The sequence below is a fragment of the Thalassophryne amazonica genome, chromosome 9, assembly GCF_902500255.1.
Source record: "Thalassophryne amazonica chromosome 9, fThaAma1.1, whole genome shotgun sequence".
In the NCBI taxonomy this organism is placed as follows: domain Eukaryota; kingdom Metazoa; phylum Chordata; class Actinopteri; order Batrachoidiformes; family Batrachoididae; genus Thalassophryne; species Thalassophryne amazonica.
The window spans coordinates 92512571-92534701 of record NC_047111.1 but is presented as its reverse complement, the minus strand read 5'-3'; the positions used below and the strand labels follow the sequence as shown (position 1 = coordinate 92534701).

The 22131-nt window shown below is 40.3% G+C and overlaps 1 protein-coding gene across 1 annotated transcript in view; it reads right to left on the bottom strand.

Moving 5' to 3' along the window:
* The window catches only part of LOC117517662 (unconventional myosin-XVIIIa-like), a 218386-nt gene that overhangs the window by 143045 nt on the left and 53210 nt on the right, over positions 1-22131 (bottom strand). Inside the window, 8 exon segments of the mRNA XM_034178771.1 lie at positions 10408-10552; positions 15327-15390; positions 15472-15572; positions 19135-19277; positions 19365-19575; positions 19685-19861; positions 20333-20439; positions 20736-20823. Of these exon segments, the coding sequence (XP_034034662.1) occupies positions 10408-10552; positions 15327-15390; positions 15472-15572; positions 19135-19277; positions 19365-19575; positions 19685-19861; positions 20333-20439; positions 20736-20823 (1036 nt within the window).

Sequence of the window (22131 nt, the reverse complement as noted above, 5' to 3'; positions counted from 1 at the left end):
TTAACCTGATTGCTGATTTGGAAAGATTAATGCGTTAGATTACTTGTTATTGACAAAAGCGGTCAGATGAGTCAAGTCAAACTTTATTTGTCAACTTTGCAGTGCATACACAGACATATTGAGAATTGAAATTTCATTACTCTCAGTCTCCTGGACAACAGAGAGTAAAAAATAGTTAGGTGTTCTTACATTGTGAGGATAGATTGTGAGAACGATGCCATGGCTACCATGTGGCATCGTTCTCTGTGCTTGATCAAGCGTGCAGATTCCGAATTGCTGAGGATCCCAACAGCTAAAAAAAAAAAACTGAGGCAATCCCCGTGTGTCACCTGGCTGTGACACAGGGATGGTGAGCTTTAGGTGGTGGGGTTGGACCAATTGTCTGCCTGGATGGTTGCTAATCAGGATCCAGAGCGAGTCCATAGCAGGGTGGATGCAGTGATGTATGGCTTTAGCGTACATTTCCAGATCTGACTGCACCTCAAAATGCAACGCTTCCTATTCCAGCTTCAGCTGAACCTTCCTGATAAGTTTTGTGAAACAGACAGCTAAATATTTTACTGCTTCAAATCAGCAAAACAAAACAACTGCCCCTCCACATAGTAACATACTGAAAGTGAAAGTTCTAATTAGAGAAGACAATTCATTTATATTTACATAATGAGTTGTGCTGGGAAGTGGATGTTTCTTTTTAATCTAGCGGTAACATGATATTTAAAAAGCATGCAGATATGAGTGCAAACTGAAGTTTTAATCCACCATGGAGTGGCATCTTCTAAGACATGAAAGAGAGAAACTTGGGGATTTCACACAGCGAGCGGTGGGCTCTATCTGTTTCATCAGCCTGGTGAAGCCCTTGCATATTTTTCATTATAAGCAGCGGTTCAGCTGTAGAGACAAGGCGAGAAAATACATTTAAATATTTGCTTTGATGGATCTTCATGGCTATGTTTGCTTAAATAGCAATATGTTAAACACATCAGAAAGAAGAAATTGGGTTAACCAGTATTACTGATGTTTTATACCAGCCTTGGCTGGGGAAGTAAATGTAAGGCATCACTGTAAAGTGCTTTGATGGAAAAGCGCAACAGAAATGTAGTCTTTCTTCTGTGTGTTTGGTTTACTGAACAGGGATCATGCACAACATAAAGACTGCTGCAAGTCTGCAAAGAGTTAAAGGGCTATTTTTCATTTGTTGTCCTTGAACATGTCAGATCACCACTCGAATAAGATGATATAAAATCACTGAGGGTATATCTATTAAAGTCATACATACATATTCACTAATATTAAGTGAGGTAATACTTGTATTTCTTAATAGATTTCAGTGTGATTTATTCAATTTGAGTGCAGCTTGTGCAGGTTGCTTCATGAGCAGTTGGGGCAGAGATCACTGCTGCCCTCTTGTGGTTTCCATCATAACATTGAAAGTTACAGTAGTGTTCAGAATAATAGTAGTGCTATGTGACTAAAAAGATTAATCGAGGTTTTGAGTATATTTCTTATTGTTACATGGGAAACAAGGTACCAGTAGATTCAGTAGATTCTCACAAATCCAACAAGACCAAGCATTCATGATATGCACACTCTTAAGGCTATGAAATTGGGCTATTATTAAAAAAAAAAAGTAGAAAAGGGGGTGTTCACAATAATAGTAGTGTGGCATTCAGTCAGTGAGTTTGTCAATTTTGTGGAACAAACAGGTGTGAATCAGGTGTCCCCTATTTAAGGATGAAGCCAGCACCTGTTGAACATGCTTTTCTCTTTGAAAGCCTGAGGAAAATGGGAGGTTCAAGACACTGTTCAGAAGAACAGTGTAGTTTGTTTAAAAAGTTGATTGGAGAGGGGAAAACTTATACACAGGTGCAAAAAAATATAGGCTGTTCATCTACAATGATCTCCAATGCTTTAAAATGGACAAAAAAAAAAAAAAAAAACAGACGCGTGGAAGAAAACAGAAAGCAACCATCAAAATGGATAGAAGAATAACCAGAATGGCAAAAGCTCACCCACTGATCAGCTCCAGGATGATCAAAGACAGTCTGGAGTTACCTGTAAGTGCTGTGACAGTTAGAAGAGGCCTGTGTGAAGCTAATTTATTTGCAAGAATCCCCCGCAAAGTCCGTCTGTTAAATAAAAGACATGTGCAGAAGAGGTTACAATTTGCCAAAGAACACATCAACTGGCCTAAAGAGAAATGGAGGAATATTTTGTAGACGAGAGTAAAATTGTTCTTTTTGGGTCCAAGGGCCGCAGATGGTTTGTGAGACGACCCCCAAACTCTGAATTCAAGCCACAGTTCACAGTGAAGACAGTGAAGCATGGTGGTGCAAGCATCATGATATGGGCATGTTTCTCCTACTATGGTGTTGGGCCTATATATCACATACCAGTTATCATGGATCAGTTTGGATATTTCAAAATACTTGAAGAGGTCATGGTGCCTTATGCTGAAGAGGACATGCCCTTGAAATGGGTGTTTCAACAATACAATGACCCCAAGCACACTAGTAAACGAGCAAAATCTTGGTTCCAAACCAACAAAATTAATGCCTCGCAGATGTGAAGAAATCATGAAAAACTGTGGTTATACAACTAAATACTAGTTTAGTGATTCACAGGATTGCTAAAAAAGCAGTTTGATCATAACAGTTTTGAGTTTGTAGCGTCAACAGCAGATGCTACTATTATTGTGAACACCCCCTTTTCTACTTTTTTTAATAATAGCCCAATTTCATAGCCTTAAGAGTGTGCATATCATGAATGCTTGGTCTTGTTGGATTTGTGAGAATCTACTGAATCTACTGGTACCTTGTTTCCCATGTAACAATAAGAAATATACTCAAAACCTGGATTAATCTTTTTAGTCACATAGCACTACTATTATTCTGAACACTACTGTATGTCTGTGACACATACAGGACCCAGCTGTTCAAAAAGTTAAATCTAGATTTGGAAATCCCATCTTTTCCTATCCAGGATCAGCCGATCCTTGTGCCAGTTTTTCAAAGCAACACTGGACTGGATCAGACTGATCCAGATGCAAACGTTTCAGGACTATAAATTCAGAATACCAGTTCTCTAAATGGGATTAAAGGCTCATTTATTCTAAATGTTAAATGTGGATATGAATATGTTAAATGTGCACCCTTCTGACTGCACTCTGGGTTAATATCGCACATATTTGTGTCTGTTTTGTGAAAGCTTGTAGATATGGACAAAATACTGCAGTACCAACTGGAAAATATGGGGACAGTGTGGCCAAAGTTCAAGCAAGATACAATCCTAGGCAAAAGGGCACGATGAAGACAGTTAACAATTAGGTGCAAAATTTGTTTTTCTCTCTGCTGATATGAGATCTTTTTGGGAATATGACCTATGTCGTAAGATCGCTACATGTTAGAGGACTGGTAGCAAGACAAGCCAACTGTCAATAACTTGTGTTCAGTGTTTTTTGTTTGTTTGTTTGTTTTTTTGCTCAAACCCATCTGGAAAGAACAAACAACACAGTGTTGTGCCAAATCGTAACTCTTTAACAATTTCACAAGAGAATGCCACATTGAATTATGGGTAATGGCAAAACTTTGAATGGAGGAATATTTTGAAGACAGATAGATATTTTGAAGTATTTAATGTCCATATCTCTGTCTAATCTGCTGCCAACATCTGCAACACTATGTCAGCTTCTTTAACCATGTTGCCAGAAACATTCACCCACCCTCTGGAGGATATATTGCTTGACATCCGAGCCAACGTAACAGACATATGGAAACGCACAGATGGTAAATGGTAAATGGACTGCATTTATATAGCATCAGACGCTCAAAGCGCTTTACAATTATGCCTCACATGCCTCACATTCACCCCGATGTCAGGGTGCTGCCATACAAGGTGCACACTACACACCGGGAGCAAGAGGGGATTAAAGACCTTGCCCAAGGGCCCTTAGTGATTTTCCAGTCAGGCGGAGTCTTCTGGACTCAAGCCCAACACCTTAACCACGAGACCATCACCTCCCCAGATAGTATTAAGTATGTAAATGGACTGTGCGTGTGCGTTATGTAGTAGAGTGTAGGCTCATAGTTAGCTTCGCACTTTAACTGTTTTCTACATGAAGAAATAATGTAAACATCAACTTCATTTTTCAAATTCAACTGTTTCAAAAACACTCATGCCTCTCCTCTGACCGACAACAAAAAAACATAAATTCATATCTCAAACAAGCACAGATTGTGGATATTTAGGACACGTTTCAAATCATATAAAAGCTAGTGTTCCAAAGTCAACAATATAAAGAATGTTTATGATTCTTTTGCATCTGTGGTGAGCAGTGATGCCGGTAACGCGTTACCTCTAATCTAACCACTTTTTTTGTAACGAGTAATCTAACGCGTTAATCTTTCCAAATCAGTAATCAGATTAAAGTTACTTCTCCAAGTCACTGTGCGTTACTATTATTTTTGCATTGTGGGTCGACAGCAGCATTAAACGTGGTCCGTGGGCAGGGGGTCGGGGCTCGACTGAACTTTAAGCGAGCTGTGAGCTTTTCATCAGCTACGACTCGTCCTCATCTCTTAAAGCGCGGTGAAAACAGCACACCTGCACTGAGCTTAACAAAGTCATTTTTATGCTTTATTTTTCTCCTTTATTTAGAATTCTGAGCTGAGCCGCTCCGTATCGTCTCGTTAAAAACAGCTGATCCTCTGCGACGTGTCAACAACTAACACTATTTTCCACTCAAATGCACCTAAACTCTCTTTCTGAGGACCACATGATGTGAAAACACAATAAAACTTTCTTACCGGTAAATCTGGTCATGTTTTCTGCATAAATAAATGTTATCCATTCTTTGTGCTCAAACGCCAAAGCAGGGGCGAATCCAGATGGAATGGGGGCGTAGGGCAAGGATGTGCCCCCCTCACAACACCCCTAGATTAAAGGTCCAGTTTTGAAGCTGTTTTTTTAACTACAACTACTAATACTACTTAAAATAATAATAATTTTGACAAGTAAAATGTTTATAGAGAATTTAAATGTTAGAAAAATGTTAGAATTTAATAGTTACATTTATAAACAATGTAGGTTAGAAATTGCAAGTTTTACTGTTACAGTGCTGTCAACAGTTAAATATGAGGTCAAGAAAGATTATTTTACTTTTTATAAAACAAGTATTTATTTTCATTGAAGTCAAGAAAGTGTGACTAGAAAGTGAGTTTTGGCAAAACAGGTATCATTGTCATGTTGAGGTAGCAGTGGGTTGTTGTCGGCAGCTGGGGAAAGTAACTAAAAAGTAACTAGTAATCTACGTGGTGTGTCCATAAAGTAACAGTCCTTTTTATTTTTTTTAAAACTATATGGATTTCAGTCATATGTTTTTACGTCAGACATGCTTGAACCCTCGTGCGCATGCGTGAGTTTTTCCACGCCTGTCGGTGACGTCATTCGCCTGTGAGCACGCCTTGTGGAAGGAGTGGTCCCGCCCCCTCGTCGGATTTTCATTGTCTGGAAATGACGGAATGAAAAGGACTTTTTTTCCATCAGAATTTTTTCAGAAGCTGTTAGAGACTGGCACCTAGAAACCATTCGAAAAATTTATCTGGCTTTCGATGAAAATTTTACTTGGCTTCACAGAGAATAAGGACTTTAACTACAGCTTTAAGGACCCCTTTAAGGACGGACGGTGCGCCGCGCTCCAAGCGACGACGTCGCGGCACAAACCACTGGATCATTTCTAAGCTGATGGCTCTGTGGATACGAGACTGTTGTGTGCTCTTTCTCTGGTTATCACAAGAGCTGGACATCAGCCATTTTCCGGCAGATTTCACTTTTAACAAGAGATTTTGTCATGGAAACCCGCGCGGAGGCTTCGCGCGTCACGACCGATTCGCTGATGAAGCGAGACAAAGGAACACCTCCGTTTCAGAGTGCTAGAGGACAAGTTTGGATATGTCCAGCTCTCCACAAGTTCTCTTATAGTCACTCGACTGGTAAGCACTGAAAGCAGAGGATCCAGGATCTGATTTGAAGCATTCAGTTAGATTTAATTCAAAATTTTTATAAACAATGTGTCATGTTTTAGCCCTGGACCTGCTCACAATCTGCTTTTGTCCCCCAGTCTTCGTCCGTTTCCCTGTCTTGGTCCTTCTGTCCGGCCCTGAGTGTTTATTTTCTGTTTCTTACACTTTAGTCTTGGTTTTATGATTTGTTACACTTCACCCATGTTAAGTTTGGTTCTAGTTTAGTCTCTGTTTCTTATTTAGTCATTCTGTGTTATCAAGTTAGGTTTTGAGAATTATGTCACACGTCAGCCACTTACTGAATTCTGTTCTAGTTTAGTCTTCGTCTCTTATTTTCTGGTTATTCAGTCACTCTGTTTTGAGCACATTAGTCCCTCAGGTTTTTCTGTACACTCCTGCCACATGTTGAGTTCTTCTCTAGTTTTGATCCAGCCTTTAATTTTCTGTTGTTCTGTTTCTGCCTTTTCATTTGTTTATTCTGTTTCTCACTTTTGGATTTTAGGTATCATTATTTCCTAATTGTTTAACATTTGTTCTGTCACTGTCACATTCCTCTTTTCGCTGCTTTGATCTGACACGCCCACCTGTCACTCCACTCTTGTCTCACTCAGCCACACCTTTTTCCTGCACCTGCATCTCATCATGCCCTGATTATCCTCTGCTTTTAAACCCCTTGTCTTCCACCACTCACTGCTAGTTCGTTGTGCGTTTTGCCTCGTTCCAAGCCGCTCGTGTGTTTTCTGCCATAGTCTGTTTTTTTGCCGTGTATGACCTTCGCCTGTCTTGATCTTGCCTTTTGCCTGAGCCAGTTAACCTGCTTCTCTGTGCCTGAACTTCGCTTGTTTTTTGACTCAGTTTTTGCCTCCTCTGATTCACCTGTTGTCCATGCTGGAACTCTGCTTGTTACTGACCATGCCGCTGCCTCACGACTGTCTGTACCACCGCCTGCCTGCTTGTCACCCTGTGTATTGACCAGAGCCTGTTTTTGATTAAACCTTTTTCTAAATCCCACCTCTGAGCAATGAGTCTGCATTTGTGTCCACCTGCCTGTCGTGCCATGTCCTCACAGTTCCTGACACAATGAACTCTGATCATTGTTGAGAGCTGATGAATAATGTCCTAAAAAATTTATGTTATTTGAGAGGCAGTCCGGAACATATTCTGGATCTGTGATCCAAAGGAATATTTGAGATATAGCAACATTTGACTCAAAAATTTATGAATAGATCTTGATGAAATTTTATGAGCATATAAATAAATCTTTATGAAAAAAAGGCTCAGGGCTAAATGCAAGTAAAAGTGTGGCTTTAGGTGGTGGGGGATAGGTGGCCTTGGTTACAGTATGTGCTCTCTGAGTGCTTTTTAGTTTTTGTTTGAGATTAACAGCCATCTGAAGGATTATTTTACAGGGATGAAAATCACTTTTGACATTTCTGTACTGAAAGGCTTTAAAGCCAGACATGTACTTTATGTATGCTATCACTGCAATGACTGAACAAATCAACCGGAAGGAATCAAGAACTGGTTCCTGATCAGAACTGGTTCCAAATGTTTCAGTCATTCACAGTCGCATGCCTCGTTCATTTCTCTTATTTATGATGACATGGTTTTCTGACAGCTGCACCTTGAAAAACTCACAGGCCATTAGATCAAAATCTGCACTTAGTAACAAGGAAAATCTGCACTTCATTATTCCACCCTGAAACTGATCAGGAATCAATCAAGGAATCTATTTAAAAAAATCAGATAATGCCACCATCATGATCAGTAAATGCTTATCAATTCTCATCCCTCACATAATCGGGAAGGTAATGGTCCAGAAATTACAGCTGCAGGGTTGAGAACATCACTAATGTCCCTTGGGTGAAGTCCTTTATCCAATGTGCAGTTGAGCGCCTTCCATGACATCACCCTGTGTGTGTGTGTGTGTGTGTGTGTGTGTGTGTGTGTGTGTGTGTGTGTGTGTGTGTGTGTGTGTGTGTGTGTGTGTGTGTGTGTGTGTGTGTGTGTGTGTGCGTGTGCGTGTGTGTGCAAGCGTGCATGAATGAAATGCTAAGCGCTTTGAGCCGATGGAATAGCACTACAAAAATACAGTCCATTTACTATTTGATACAAATAAATCTATATACTACATCATAGAAATGTTTTGAAATGCATTATTTTCACCTATTTTAAAGATTTATTACATCATGACTCCACCCTTCTCCTGGGATCAGGGTTTTTTTTGGGGGGGTGGAGGGGGTGTTTAATATAAATCCTAATCTAATAAAAGGTTTTGCAGAAAACGTAATGATGGTTTGATCAACATCAGAATCAAGATTAGATAAAGTGACTGAATCAGATTTCTGAATCTTTTTTTGTCCCTTTGAAAAGCTCATTGTCAGGATTTCCCCCAGATACTGGTTTTAACTCTTTTTACCAGTGTCATGTGTTAGTTTCTCCACCAGATGGTGCCATCAGATTTGTTTCACACCTGGATCGGATGAGTGACTGATTTCTGACAGATTATTTAAACCCGGACTTTCTATTCTTTAACTGCCGGATTCTTCCAAGAGCCAAGCCAGATACTTGCATGTTGCATGTCCTTTGCTGTCTATTGCCTTGTTTTCCGTGTTTTGCCGCGCCAGCTTCCGAAGCCTCGTCTGTGATCCAGACAGATACCAGGAGGACCAAACCTGATTCCCACCTTGTGACCTTGACCGCGTCTTCCAGCTGTGCGCTCAAGACACCAAAGCTTTCCGCAGCTTAAGATCAGGTAACGCTGGCCTCCCCCTCTAATTTCAACAATAGAGCGAACTGTCTTTTCCTGATGTTTCAGATGGTTCCACTATGGCTCCCAAGCAGACCTGGACCCTGGCAGTAACTACCTGCACAGCAATGTCACTTTGGGAATTCCTCGGCTCCCGGCGTGGAGCGCGTCTCGACTAAACGCCAGTTAAGTTCTCCTTTGTCTCAGTTGGATCCCATTCTCACTTGTTCCTATTTGTGACTGTGCTAGGATAAATAATTTTTCCAAGAACTGTGTTTAAGGACAGCATGAAATCTCATATCAAACAATTGAATAATCCAGCCCAGCTGTATCAAGTCCTGCTTAATTGGTGTTGCGCTTCAACCCGCAGCACTTGATCTCTGACCTTTGGATACAATTTATGGACTATGAATAATTGCTGAACAATTAACTGTCTTTCTTAAGAAGATAACTTTATTTCATGAACTCTGAAAAAACATGTGTTAACCCTTTTATGAACTGTGACTGTTTTGAGGCTCCAGCGTTGCGAGTGCATTCACTCACCCTGTGTGTCTTTATTCTCCATAGTTCCTGGGCTGACTCTCACCTCAGCAGGCCACCTTTATTTCATTTAGTGTTAACTCTCCTTTCGTTCATATTCCGTCATGTTTCTTACTCCCTTGCATTTAATTCCATCGCCAAGTACCGAACCAGTCCCATCTGGACCCCTAACTGTAACACTCATTTTCAAAATGTGATTCAATTCGAGAGCCAAAATCTAATCAGAACTGGAATCACTTTTTCTCACACGTGGATTCTTAAGTGACTGTCGTCGTCAATACATCTATCCCAATCTTGCACTGAGTCTTTGAGACAAATGTGCACGTGTTCACTGTGGACAGCAGTCCCATAACAAAAGGCATAAGTCTCTTGGTAATTTGAGGCAGTAAAGTTGTTTAAGTATCTGTGTTCCCAGGAACAGATGCTCTACTGTCTGTCATTTGTTGCTCTAAATTTTAAAGTTGTTGCTGGGTAGAGTCGTTTTGCTGTCAAAGAGACCGGCGGCCAGCTGGAAGAGATCACTGAAAACAATCTTGCGAGTAATTCTGTACGACTGGCAATTGTTACATAGGCAGTAAGTGAAGAACAATCTCACATTTGAAAAATACAACGCAGAGCCACAGTCGCTGCTACACTGAAAATACAATTTGTAGTGTGTATTTCACAGTAAATCAACTAGACACGTGCTACTCCTGTTTTTATTTCATGAATTTGACCTTTTGTTAAAATTCAAATTATCTGAAGCAAGAAACTTTTTCAAGCATGTGTCATTTCTTCTTGTTTTTTTTTTTTTTTTCTAATACCTTAGGTGTAGTTTTTTTCCGGCCGTCAGGATTCATGAACTGTTCTGTACCAGTTTAATTTATAAGAGTTTATAGTGCATATGAAAGTCTTTAAAATCAATCATCTGAATTACAGCTGACTTACATCATACCTGTCTTACCTGCAACATGACTAATAAATGTTATTTTTAGCCTGATGAGCTCTTATTCAAGTGTAATACTATTGTCAACACTTCAAAAGTCCAGGATAATAATTTGTTTTGTTGTTTCATACATTGTTTTAACTCTGCACATGAATAAGTCGACGTGTTCCTCTTACCTTTGGTGGCTCCTGCTGCTCCAAGATGATAGATGGCGCCAAGAACGAGCCAGAAAGCCCTCTGCTCATCAGCGCTGATCCCCAGCACCTTCATGGCTGCTTGCAGCTTGGAAAACTGCTGGGACGCCCGCTGTCTGTCCTCACTCTGGAACACAAAGACAATTAAACTGCATTTGTTTTTGTTGCTTGCTGAAGAACTCTCCAAAGCAAAAACTACATTTTTAATCCAAGAATATCCTGACAAAACACACACACATATTAAAGCTTGTACTCTACATCTATCAGTGCAGCATTTGAAACCGGTACACTGTAAACCCGAACAAGTGAGCAGAACTCAAAAATACTGAGGCAATCAACTGCCACAAAATTTTTGAATTCATGAACGTAAAAGTCAGCTGTTGCAAGAACTTAAAAGTTTCAGTTGTGCAACTTGTACCTCATGATTCCAATTAAATAAAGTGTTCATTAAGTATAAGTAAGTCCTTTCGGCTACTCCCTTGTTTTTTAATTCAGGGTCGCCATAGCAGGTCTGAGGTGGATCTGCATGTTGAGCTGGCACAGGTTATGCTGGATGCCCTTCCTGACGCAACTCCACACTGGAGAACTGTGGCAGAAACCTTGAACCAGAAACCTTCTGTACCACAACAAAGCACACAAACCACTTGGTCACCACCCCTGCTAAAGGGTTCATTAAATCAACGCAAATATTTTCATACATAATTACTTAATTCTTTTAAGTTGTGCTTAAGTTATGCTTTGAAATTTTGTTCAAGTCAATCAAAAATTCTGAGTTTAATTTACTCAAAAAGCAAGACCATGTCAAACAAACTTGAAATATTTAAGTAAGTACAACATTCTCTTAAAACTTTAAGTTTACACTACTTAATCTTTTTTAAATTAATGTGAACATTCGGGTTTATAGTGTAGTGAGTGTAAATACAAATACAAACCTTAGGACCCCTTCACACATGGTGCGAAGTTTGGTCGAAGTGCGCACAAAGCAGGAACTGTATGCAAAACGTGTAGAATCATACCTGCCTCTAACGCCTCATACACCTGTTGCTACAACTATCTGCACACACTAATGACTGAAAGACGAGTGTGCGCTGTGCGAACCCATCGCACTCTCTCACGGCAGGTGTCGGCCGAATTCCAGGTGACATGCATGAACATCTAACACCGCTCGCATCCACTTAGAAAACGTGTGGCCATTCGCACTGTTAGCATGACAACTGCAGACAATCAGTGTCGTACTTGCAATGAAATTTGAAATTCCCTAATGTTTTTGCTAGCAGATTCGCTTTTCAAATAAGTTTTAAAACCATCATGGGACCAATTATTTTCTGATAAATTTAGTTCCGATAACTTTCAGCCCAATAACATTTTTTTTGCTGGTAAAGTGAGCAAAGTTTAACGGTCAAAAACCCTAAAATCAAACATTTTAGTTTGTCTGTTGTGTGTTTGTGGCAGACTGGCTGCCTGTCGCTTGCTGATGACATAATTATTAAGCGCAAAACGTGATTGGCTGGTTGACACAGGGAGCATTGTGAGTAGTGTAGTTCAGGTTCACTTTGGACGTTATAGTGAGTGTTATCGTCTGCTGGACACAAAACAAAACTCTCAGGTGGACTAATTTTAACATTATTTTATTTTATTTCTTTGTGGCTGACGGTATAATTTAATCAAGACGCGGTGGGGGAGAGGAGCTCTCACAGTTGTGCTTAAATAGGGGACACCTGTTTGTTCCACAAAACTGACGAACTCACTGACTGAATGCCACACTATTATTATTGTGAACACCCCCTTTTCTACTTTTTTTTACTAATAGCCCAATTTCATAGCCTTAAGAGTGTGCATATCATGAATGCTTGGTCATGAATGAATGGTTGGATTTGTGAGAATCTACTGAATCTACTGGTACCTTGTTTCCCATGTAACAATAAGAAATATACTCAAAACCTGGATTAATATTTTTAGTCACATAGCACTACTATTATTCTGAACACTACTTTAGGGTTTAATTAGGTCAGCTACGTACGTCTGTGAACAATTTTATAGGCTAGTAGCAGAACCTTAAAATCTGATCTCACTGGGACAGGAAGCCACTGAAGAGACGCCAAAATGGGTGTAATGTGGTCAAACTTTCTGCTTCCTGCCAAAACTCTGGCAGCAGCCTTTTGAACCAACTGGAGACCCCTAATGCTGGACTGGTAAACCAGAAAGAATACTGCAGAAGTCCAATCTAGAAGAGACAAACGCATAAATCAGGGTCTCAGCATCAGCCATAGACAGGATGGGATGAATCTTCCCTATATTTCACAGGTGGAAGAAAGCTGTCCTCGTAATATCTCTAATGTGGAGGTCAAAGGACAACGTAGGATCAAAAATTACCCCAAGGTTCCTCACTTTGTCAGTGTGATGTATGCCACACGAGCCTAGGCTAAGCGTTAAATGTGGTTTATTAGCCAAATACTCAAAATTCTTTTTCCTAAACAGCTGCAAAGTGACGCTGCCTAGTTATATTACAGATACCTGCAAGAATGGCATAAATTCAAACATTAAGACTATTAACAACAAGATGCTCTGGGGGCTCCAGGTCTACAGATTATTAGGTTTCATGAGGCATACTGATGAGGGTTTAAAAAAATGATTAACAAAATTTAAAAAATAAAACCTTCATTGTGCACCTTTAAATATTATTAATTAGAATTAGGAATTAGAGTCACATGGAATTAGAGGTATTGGATTAAACTGGATTACTAGCAGGGGTGGTGGCCAAGTGGTTAATGCACTTGGTTTCAGTTCAGAAGGTTCCGGGTTCAAATCCCACCCCTGCCACATTTCTCCATGTAATGTGGAGTTGCGTCAGGAAGGGCATCTGGCGTAAAACCTATGCCAGTTCAACATGCAGATCCACCTTTGCTGTGGCGACCCCGAGTGCAAACAAGGGAGCAGCCGAAGGGACTTACTTACTAGTTATTTAGAAAATAGACAATATGTAGAATATGCAGGCCAGAGATCTATATTATATACAATTTCTTGTGGGGTCCCCCAAGGTACGAAATTGGGGCCAAAACTCTTTAATATATATTAATGACCTCTGTGATGTATCTAAGGTATTACGTTTTGTCCTCTTCGCTGATGACACTCATTTCTTTGTGTCTGGGAATAATTTAAAAACAATTCAGAAGACTGCTGAACTTGAAATGATATTACTTCAGAAATGGTTTATTAAAAATAAATTGTCACTGAATTTGAGTAAGACAAAATATATGCTGTTTACAAATCATAAATGCCCTGATAATTTTATTTAACATTATTAGTTCATTATTAGTTCTTCATAAAGCCAAGCTTTTTCTCTTACCATGTAGTCTGCAAACACTTTTCACTGTAAATAGTGAGACTTGTGTGGGCCGCCAGAAGAGGAGGTACTGCTGGCCCACCACCACAGGGCGCCCTGCCTGAAGTGTGGGCTTCAGGCACGAGAGGGCGCTGCCGCCACGGACACAACCGGGAGTGACAGCTGTCACACATCAACTCATGACAGCTGTCACCCATCATTTCATCACTCCATAAAAGCCGGATGTCATCTCCACCTCGCTGCCGAGATATCATCTACCTGTGAAGGTAATTCTCTGCTAAACTGAAAACATTGACTAACAGTCTGAACTTCTTTGCAGCCGTTTTCCTGTAAGTGTTTCCTTATCTGTGGGATTGGCGTTTGGTGTGATCAGCGACGGCTTCACTTCACCCCCAACCAGATAAGTGGTTGACAGGAGCTGCACGTGTGTGTGATTAGAGGTGGAGGTGACTTTCCACCTTCTGACTGTTTTTGTTACTGGGTGTGTGCACACACCCACATCTCACTGTTTGTGCTCCTCGCCAGCAGTACCAGATCCAACAGTCGGGGATGGTGATCACCTGGGAATTCGGGACTTGGCGGCTCCAGTATTCTCCGGGTTCTGTGGCGGTGGAAATCGTGTGGTTCCGGCTCTTATCAGGACAGACGTCTTCTATCCTCGAGCCTGCCCACACGTCACCTTGGTGTATTGACTGCTGTCAGATTCTGTGATTGTCTGTATCATCGTTGTGCACATTCACAACATTAAATTGTTACCTTTTGGCTCATCTGTTGACCGTTCATTTGCGCCCCCTGTTGTGGGTCCGTGTCACTACACTTTCCTCAACAGAGACAAGCCGAAGAAGGCATGATTTTAAAACCCCTTTTGCTAGAACTACACTAAAGCGAATGTGTGTTTCAGTGGCGGGCGTGAAACAATGGAACTCTATGGAAAATCATTTAAAATGTTGTTCAAATGTCTTTCTATTTAAATGCCTGTATAAACCGAAAATATTAAAATTGTATGAAAATCCAAATGAATAGAGCTAAAAAAAGAAAAAGGAAAAAATGCTCATTGTTATGTATAACAACACAAAGGTGAGGCTGACTAAACTTGTGTTGAAACAAGAATGGGGTAGGAGATAAGATGTTTTCTTCATCCTACTCCTGTTCTTTTTACATGGAATGTGTTATTTTATACTCTGTAAAGTGCAATTTTCTTGTTTTTTTAAGTCATCGCCATGGAAAAAGAATAAGACAAATGAAATAAATGAAATATTACTAAAAGTGAAAGATCACTTAAGATCCCTGTATGCGATAACAGCATGCACTTAGATAAAAAAAAAAACTACCTCTCCTGAAATTTTTAAATTCCATTTTTCAATAAATTAACAAAAAAAAAAATAAGATCAGATAAAATATAATAAGTTTTAAAATTAATTGATGCACATTCATGTCACTGCAAAATTTTAGCAACACAGTCTCAAGCCAGTGTAGCAACTTTCAAGTTTTGCATATCTTCAATGATCCAGCTTCAGTCACAGAGTAGCAAAATCATTTCACATGATGTATTATTCACCTTGTTTGGTGGCATGATTCCAAATGCACTGTTTTCTGCAAAGTGGTTGAGGTGCAGCTCCGTTCTAAAATATCAGTCACAATGAGAACACAATCCGTAAAACACTTCATCATCTGCGTATTGTGCCACACATGTTAATCCTGACCTTAGAGAAGTGTCGACTCCAGCCATCAGGTAGTAAAAGACATTAAATGTGGACTCGCCCTCTGGTCTTCTTGCCACCCTCATCTTCTCCAACAGCATGGTCTAAAACACAAAGCAGATCAGGATATTACCACAATAGTCAACTCAACTAAAAAAAAACTCAAAACATAATAGTTTAGCTAACTCAAACTATTAAACCATCAAAAATTTGAACTAAACATTATTATTTTGTATTAAATCACGTTAAATGGGCGTAACACTTCTGAGAGTTTTTCAAGATGGCACAAAGAAGCAATCAGGTGTTGAGCCGATGGCTCAGATTTTTGATCACCCTCTATCCACTGACCCACAGTCACTGAAATGCATGTTTTATAAATGTCTGACAAAGACTGACTGACTCAGATGTTATCTGTTTCTCTTTTATTGTTTGTTTTTTTTATTTTGTTTTTTTAGGTACATTGAGATGTTATATATGCTGGAATAGGGTCAGCTCAAGACTAGGATTGTGCCCTGGTGCCGCACATTGCCAAATCCACCACACAACAGAATGGCTTTGTGTCCTGGATGGCAACCTCCCAGGGAGACAACCGGTCCATCCCCACACCTTGAAAGTAAGCAGCTATCTGCTGCATCCAAGTGAAATGTGGGCGTCCACTTGGCCTTCTCCAGCAGCTGCTGTTGTCAACACCAAGTCACCCGTGTGCACGATCATGTCCAGACAAATGCACCACATAACCAAAATGTAGTGACTGACATAGTAGATACTGCTAGGTTTTCACAGAAAAATGACTAATTAGCTGTCTGTTTTGGGCTTTCTTCCACACTAATCCACCAATTGTATTTATGCTTTGTCCCCTTTATGGAGCATTTTTGGATAGATGTGACGAATATCCCAGTGTCACTTATTTTCCAGAAAATACGATATATTCCACCCATGCATGTGCACTTCCCAATACATTATGCTGTACCTCAGGAAATGCTGCTTATTCATTTTGGTGACAAATTATTTGCAAGATAGATGTTTTTATAAGAAATGGAAGATTAAAAACAGCTGTTTTTGGATTTTGGAACATGTTTTGGTTTTTTTTGGAACATGTGTTCCAGCTGTTTTTGGAACATGTGCTCTGTAGCCCCTGCTTAAGTCAGGGGTTTCAAAGTGTGGGAGAGTGACCCCGCTGCCCCCCCCACCGATACACAGACACACAATGTCAACATCTTCGTGTGTTTCTTTTTATTCTTTTACACGTTAAACACATTTTAAAAGTATTTGTATGTTTTTAAGGAACTGCCCATGCATTTACGCATTTTACAACCTTTGTAAACATTTTAAACATGTTTTAAAGAACTTTCTATTCTTCTATTTTTACCTTTTGTTATATTTTAAATATTGCTTTTAAAACATTTAAACATCTCTGTGTTTTTAAATGTCTTTGACATAACTAACACATTTTTACATAAATAATATTAACTAAACTTTTATACATATTTAGTTTCTAATCTACAACCCCAATTCCAATGAAGTTGGGATGTTGTGTAAAATCTAAATAAAAACAGAATACAATGATTTGCAAATCCTCTTCAATCTATATTCAATTGAATACACCACAAAGACAAGATATTTCATGTTCAAACTGATAAACTTTATTGTTTTTGCACAAATATTTGCTCATTTTGAAATGGATACCTGCAACACGTTTCAAAAAAGCTGGGACAGTGGTATGTTTACCACTGTGTTACATCACCTTTCCTTCTAACAACACTCAATAAGTGTTTGGGAACTGAGGACACTAATTGTTGACGTTTTGTAGGTGAAATTCTTTCCCATTCTTGCTTGATGTACGACTTCAGTTATTCAACAGTCCGGATCCTCCGTTGTTGTATTTTGTGCTTCATAATGCGCCACACATTTTCAATGGGCGACAGATCTCGACTGCAGGCAGGCCAGTCTAGGACCCGCACTCTTTTTACTACGAAGCCATGCTGTGGCTTGACATTGTCTTGCTGAAATAAGAAGGGATGTTCCTGAAAAAGATGTTGCTTGGATGGCAGCATGTGTTGCTCCAAAACCTGGATGTACCTTTCTGCACTGATGGTGCCATCACAGGGTGTGTTAGTGCCCATGCCATCACATGGGCACTAACACACCCCCATACCATCACAGATGCTGACTTTTGAACTTTGCACTGGTAACAATCTGGATCGTCTTTTTCCTCTTTTGTCCAGAGGTCACGACGTCCATGATTTCCAAAAACAATTTGAAACGTGGACTCATCAGACCACAGCACACTTTTCCACTTTGCGTCTGTGCATTTCAAAATGAGCTCGGGCCCAGATAAGTTGGTGGCGTTTCTGGATGTTGTTGATGTATGGCTTTCACTTTGCATCCAAGAGTTTTAAATTGCACTTGTAGATGTAGCAACAATGACAATAGTTTTCTGAAGTGTTCCTGAGCCCATGCGGTAAGATCCATTACACAATGATGTCGGTTTTTAATGCAGTGCCGCCTGAGGGATCAAAGGTCACAGGCATTTAATGTTGGTTTTTGGCCTTGACGCTTACATGCAGAATGTTCTCCACATTCTCTGAATCTTCTGATTATATTATGGACTGTAGATGATGGAATCCCTAAATTCCTTGCGATTGAACATTAAGAAACATTGTTCTTAAACTGTTGGACTATTTTTTCATGCATTTGCTCACAAAGTGGTGATCCTCGCCCCATCTTTTCTTGTGAACAGCTGAGCCTTTTGGGGATGCTCCTTTTATACCCAATCATGACACTCACCTGTTTCCAATTAACCTGTTCACCTGTGGAATGTTCTAAACAGGTGTTCTTTGAGCATTCATCAACTTTCCCAGACTTTTGTTGTCCCTGTCCCAGCTTTTTTGAAACGTGTTCCAGGCATCCATTTCAAAATAAGCAAATATTTGCACAAAAACAAAAAAGTCTATCAGTTTGAACATTAAATATCTTGTCTTTGTGGTGTATTCAATTGAATATAGGTTGAAGAGGATTTGCAAATCATTGTATTCTGTTTGTATTTACATTTTACACAACATCCCAACTTCACTGGAATTGGGGTTGTAGTCTCAGCTCTTGTTTAGTGCGAACAATGAGTCTCGGCCTTTGACGCCCACAACCCACTAAACATTAGACATCTTATGGATGTTGTATGGGCCCTACAAACACAATATAGGCATGATCTCCATGTCAATAAGATGTCTAATGTTTAGTAGGAAGTGGCTGAAGCAGGGATGCACTGTGGAGAGGAGCAAACGAAGATTGTCCTCTACTTTCTACTAAAAATGTACCCATTTTACTCCTGGCATGTTAGCTAACAATGTTTTCTTTTTCCTTTTTTCCCCCCTTCTTTTTTTGTTGGTTAACAGTGTTAACAGTTTTTACAGCTATTGTCCCCCCCCCCGAAGAACGCCCCACAGTTTGAAAACCACTGCATTTTTCCCTGAAAATGAATAGAAAATTAAATTACCCCCCTCATTGTATTTTGTTAACAGGAAAGCAAAACAGATCCAATAACAAGATAAGGAAAGTGAAACTCAAGTCCTGGTTAGGTCCGGAGGCCTGTGCCTATCCCCAAATTTCACTGAGTGAAGCAGAGGACAGTCTACAACTCCCCCTGTTGTTCTGTAAATATACACATACCTGGATAGAAGCTGAGGTCACCAGGCCAGCCTGGTCAAAGTCCAAAGAGACCACATGAGAGAAACGACTCGCATTCCCGTTCATACAGGTAGAAGCATTCCCAAATGCTTCCAAAACTGTGTAGACTGCTTGCCATTTCTCTGCTGCACTCAAGAAAAGCAGACACAATGATTTGTTGGAACCACAAAAGAGCAGCAGTAGCATGTGACCTAAAATTCACTCAAACGTACTGGAGAAGGTTTTGCTGGTGCTGCCGGCGATAGTGACCAGGTAGTGGATGATGTGTTGACAGTTGGTAGTCTTGCCACTGCCGCTCTTACCCAGCAGGACAACAGACTGATCCTGGCGCGTGGTGAGGAGGTTCCTGTAGGCCGACTGGGCCACACTGTAAATATGTGGAGCGGTGTCCTCCCTCCTGCAGCCTTTAAACATGTGCATCACCTGGTTGGACAGCAAAGACAGAAGAGGAACACGTAATCAGAGATATTGACCTTCCTTGTACTGTGTTGTTCCATGATACATGTCATCACATGCACACATTGCTCCCTACCTTCTCCGAGTACATTGAAGGTGCACTAACAGGGTTAATGACCACCATGTTGGGCCCGGCATGGGTGTGCACAAGGTTACTGCCATACCGCTGCCGCAGGGAGTGCATCACACTTGACTCATTCAAGTACTGCAGTGAGGCAATATCCTCCACTCGGTCAAACATCGGAGGGTTTGCCTGGAGTTTACAGTTCAAGTTCAAGTTCAGACAACTTTATTGATCCCTAAAAGGGCAATTCATATTCACACCCAATTACCTCTGACAAAATACACCAATTAATCCCCAATTATTACTAGTTGAACGTAATAATGGCACACATCCGAATTAAAATAACACATATACATTTGATATTTTTTATGTACTCTAAACTTTGAAGCAGTCCATCATCCGTATTGAGGCACTGCAGCCTGTGCCGTGCGGCCTGCCGGAGTGTCGGAGTTGCCTTGACAACCCCAGGCTGTAAGTGAGGGCAGATAAGAGGGGAGCTGAATGCTTCATCAAGGCCGTTGAAATCCTTCTGGTGGAAAACAAGCGGGCCGTTTTGACCTTCAGTAGCTCAGTCAGGGCTTTAACAGTCAGAACAGCTCACACACCCATCCAATGCCCTCTGTACCCGACGGGTTCGGAGATGATTAAAGAACTACATACCTTTTCAACATCATCTTCATCCACGTCTAACAGTGATCCATCACTCTCCAGGTGGATTTTCACCTTCCCCTCTGGCAGACTGCTGGCGTCTGTCTTCAGTAGCGTCGCTGTGTCACAGCAAAGTGGGAAGATGATTTATCACAACATATGATCTCAACCTGACTGCAAAAGCTTCAGCCGACACTCGCATGTCTGATTACACAGTGCACATGCATCATTTTTAATCATACTGGAGCGCTATTAATATTGACTATGCTTTTATTGTTGGAATTTTGTTGATACAAAGTAAATTAAAAGGATTCTGTCTGCTTCAAAAGCCTGCCTACAATTTAATGCAGGTAGAAGATGATCCATCAGCAGAGTTAGAGGTGTAAAATGTGAAAACATGAAAATCTTTACTAACCCAAAGAAAATCCATCCTTGTGGACAAGCCATACTTTTTCTGTGGTGTACCAGGCTCTCTGTGCTGTAATCTGCTCATCAGTCTTCCCCTGTTACAGCAACACAAAAACACAAGAGTACAAATATCAGCAAGAAAATAAAATTGTGATTGCTTGATAAACATGATTTAGAAATCAAGTCAGAGCATCATTGACAGTTTGAATGCAATGACACCAGTTACTGAAAGAGGTTGTGGCATACGTACACCATTCGATCACCAGGAGCTTCAATTATAATCAGAGTACTATGGATTAAAGCAAAAAAAACAAAAAAACTTTTGACTGAAAAATTTTTCACAGCCAAATCATAAACTGTTCACCATCTATACCTTTTTTATAGAAAGCCTTTTGTGATCACGTCTGAGGATTTAAGGTAAAACAAGGTGGAGACAGCTAAGAAAATACCAAATTGTTCTCCTGCTGAACAAGATTATATTTCACTCACTAACCATTGCTCCTCTTTTCTAACGCAGCATGATATTATAGAAAGACTTTAACCTACACATTGTTTAAGTACTTCAGGATAAACGCATTTTAAAGGGGACAGCTTTTCTACAGCTTTTACTTAATTCAATACTAATTAAAATCTCAGGCCTGTAGCCAGGATATGAAATTTAAGAGGGGAGGGGGGTCCTTTTTTGGTTAAATTGGACCTGTGTTGGCAGGGTGTCCGGGGGTGACTCAAGGCCCCCAGAAGAGATAAGATCTTATCAAAACCCATCCCTAATCGTATCCCACCACAATCGCATCGTATTGCATTGTGAGGAATTGAATCCCCATCAAACACATTATTTAACTAAGGTAGGGGTCCTTAAGATGACTCTCTGAGTTTCTAAGGGCAGAAGACTCTGTGTTTTATGTTTGCTTGCATGTCCATTGAGAGTCTCTCCAGATATATCTGTTAATGTACTTAAACTGCAATTAAATCTTTCTCTCTGCATCATATTTCGATTCCTGGTGGTCCTTGCTCACTGGCCTCATTTCTTGCTGACATTGTCATGAAAATTCCACAACAGTGTGTACACATGATTCCCCCTTAAAACTGAAATTGTACACATGTGGATGGCACTGCTGTCCACTCCCATCTTTAGTCATGAATGGATGTAGACACTCCCTCAAATTATTTTTGTAGAACATTTCTCTCTGTCCAATGTTCTCAAGTGGACCCATTTCCTCACAAGGCTTATGTATAAGAACAGATCAGGTCAGGGAGCATGCCCTGGTGCCATGCGTTTCTGTAGCACTGCGCGATTTAGCCAGTTTAACCGTGGGATAGTATCATTTTGGCCAACAGTAGAGATTTGGACTCCACCGTCATTTGAGAAAGCGTCACATTTAATAATGCAAGGATTTTTTTTT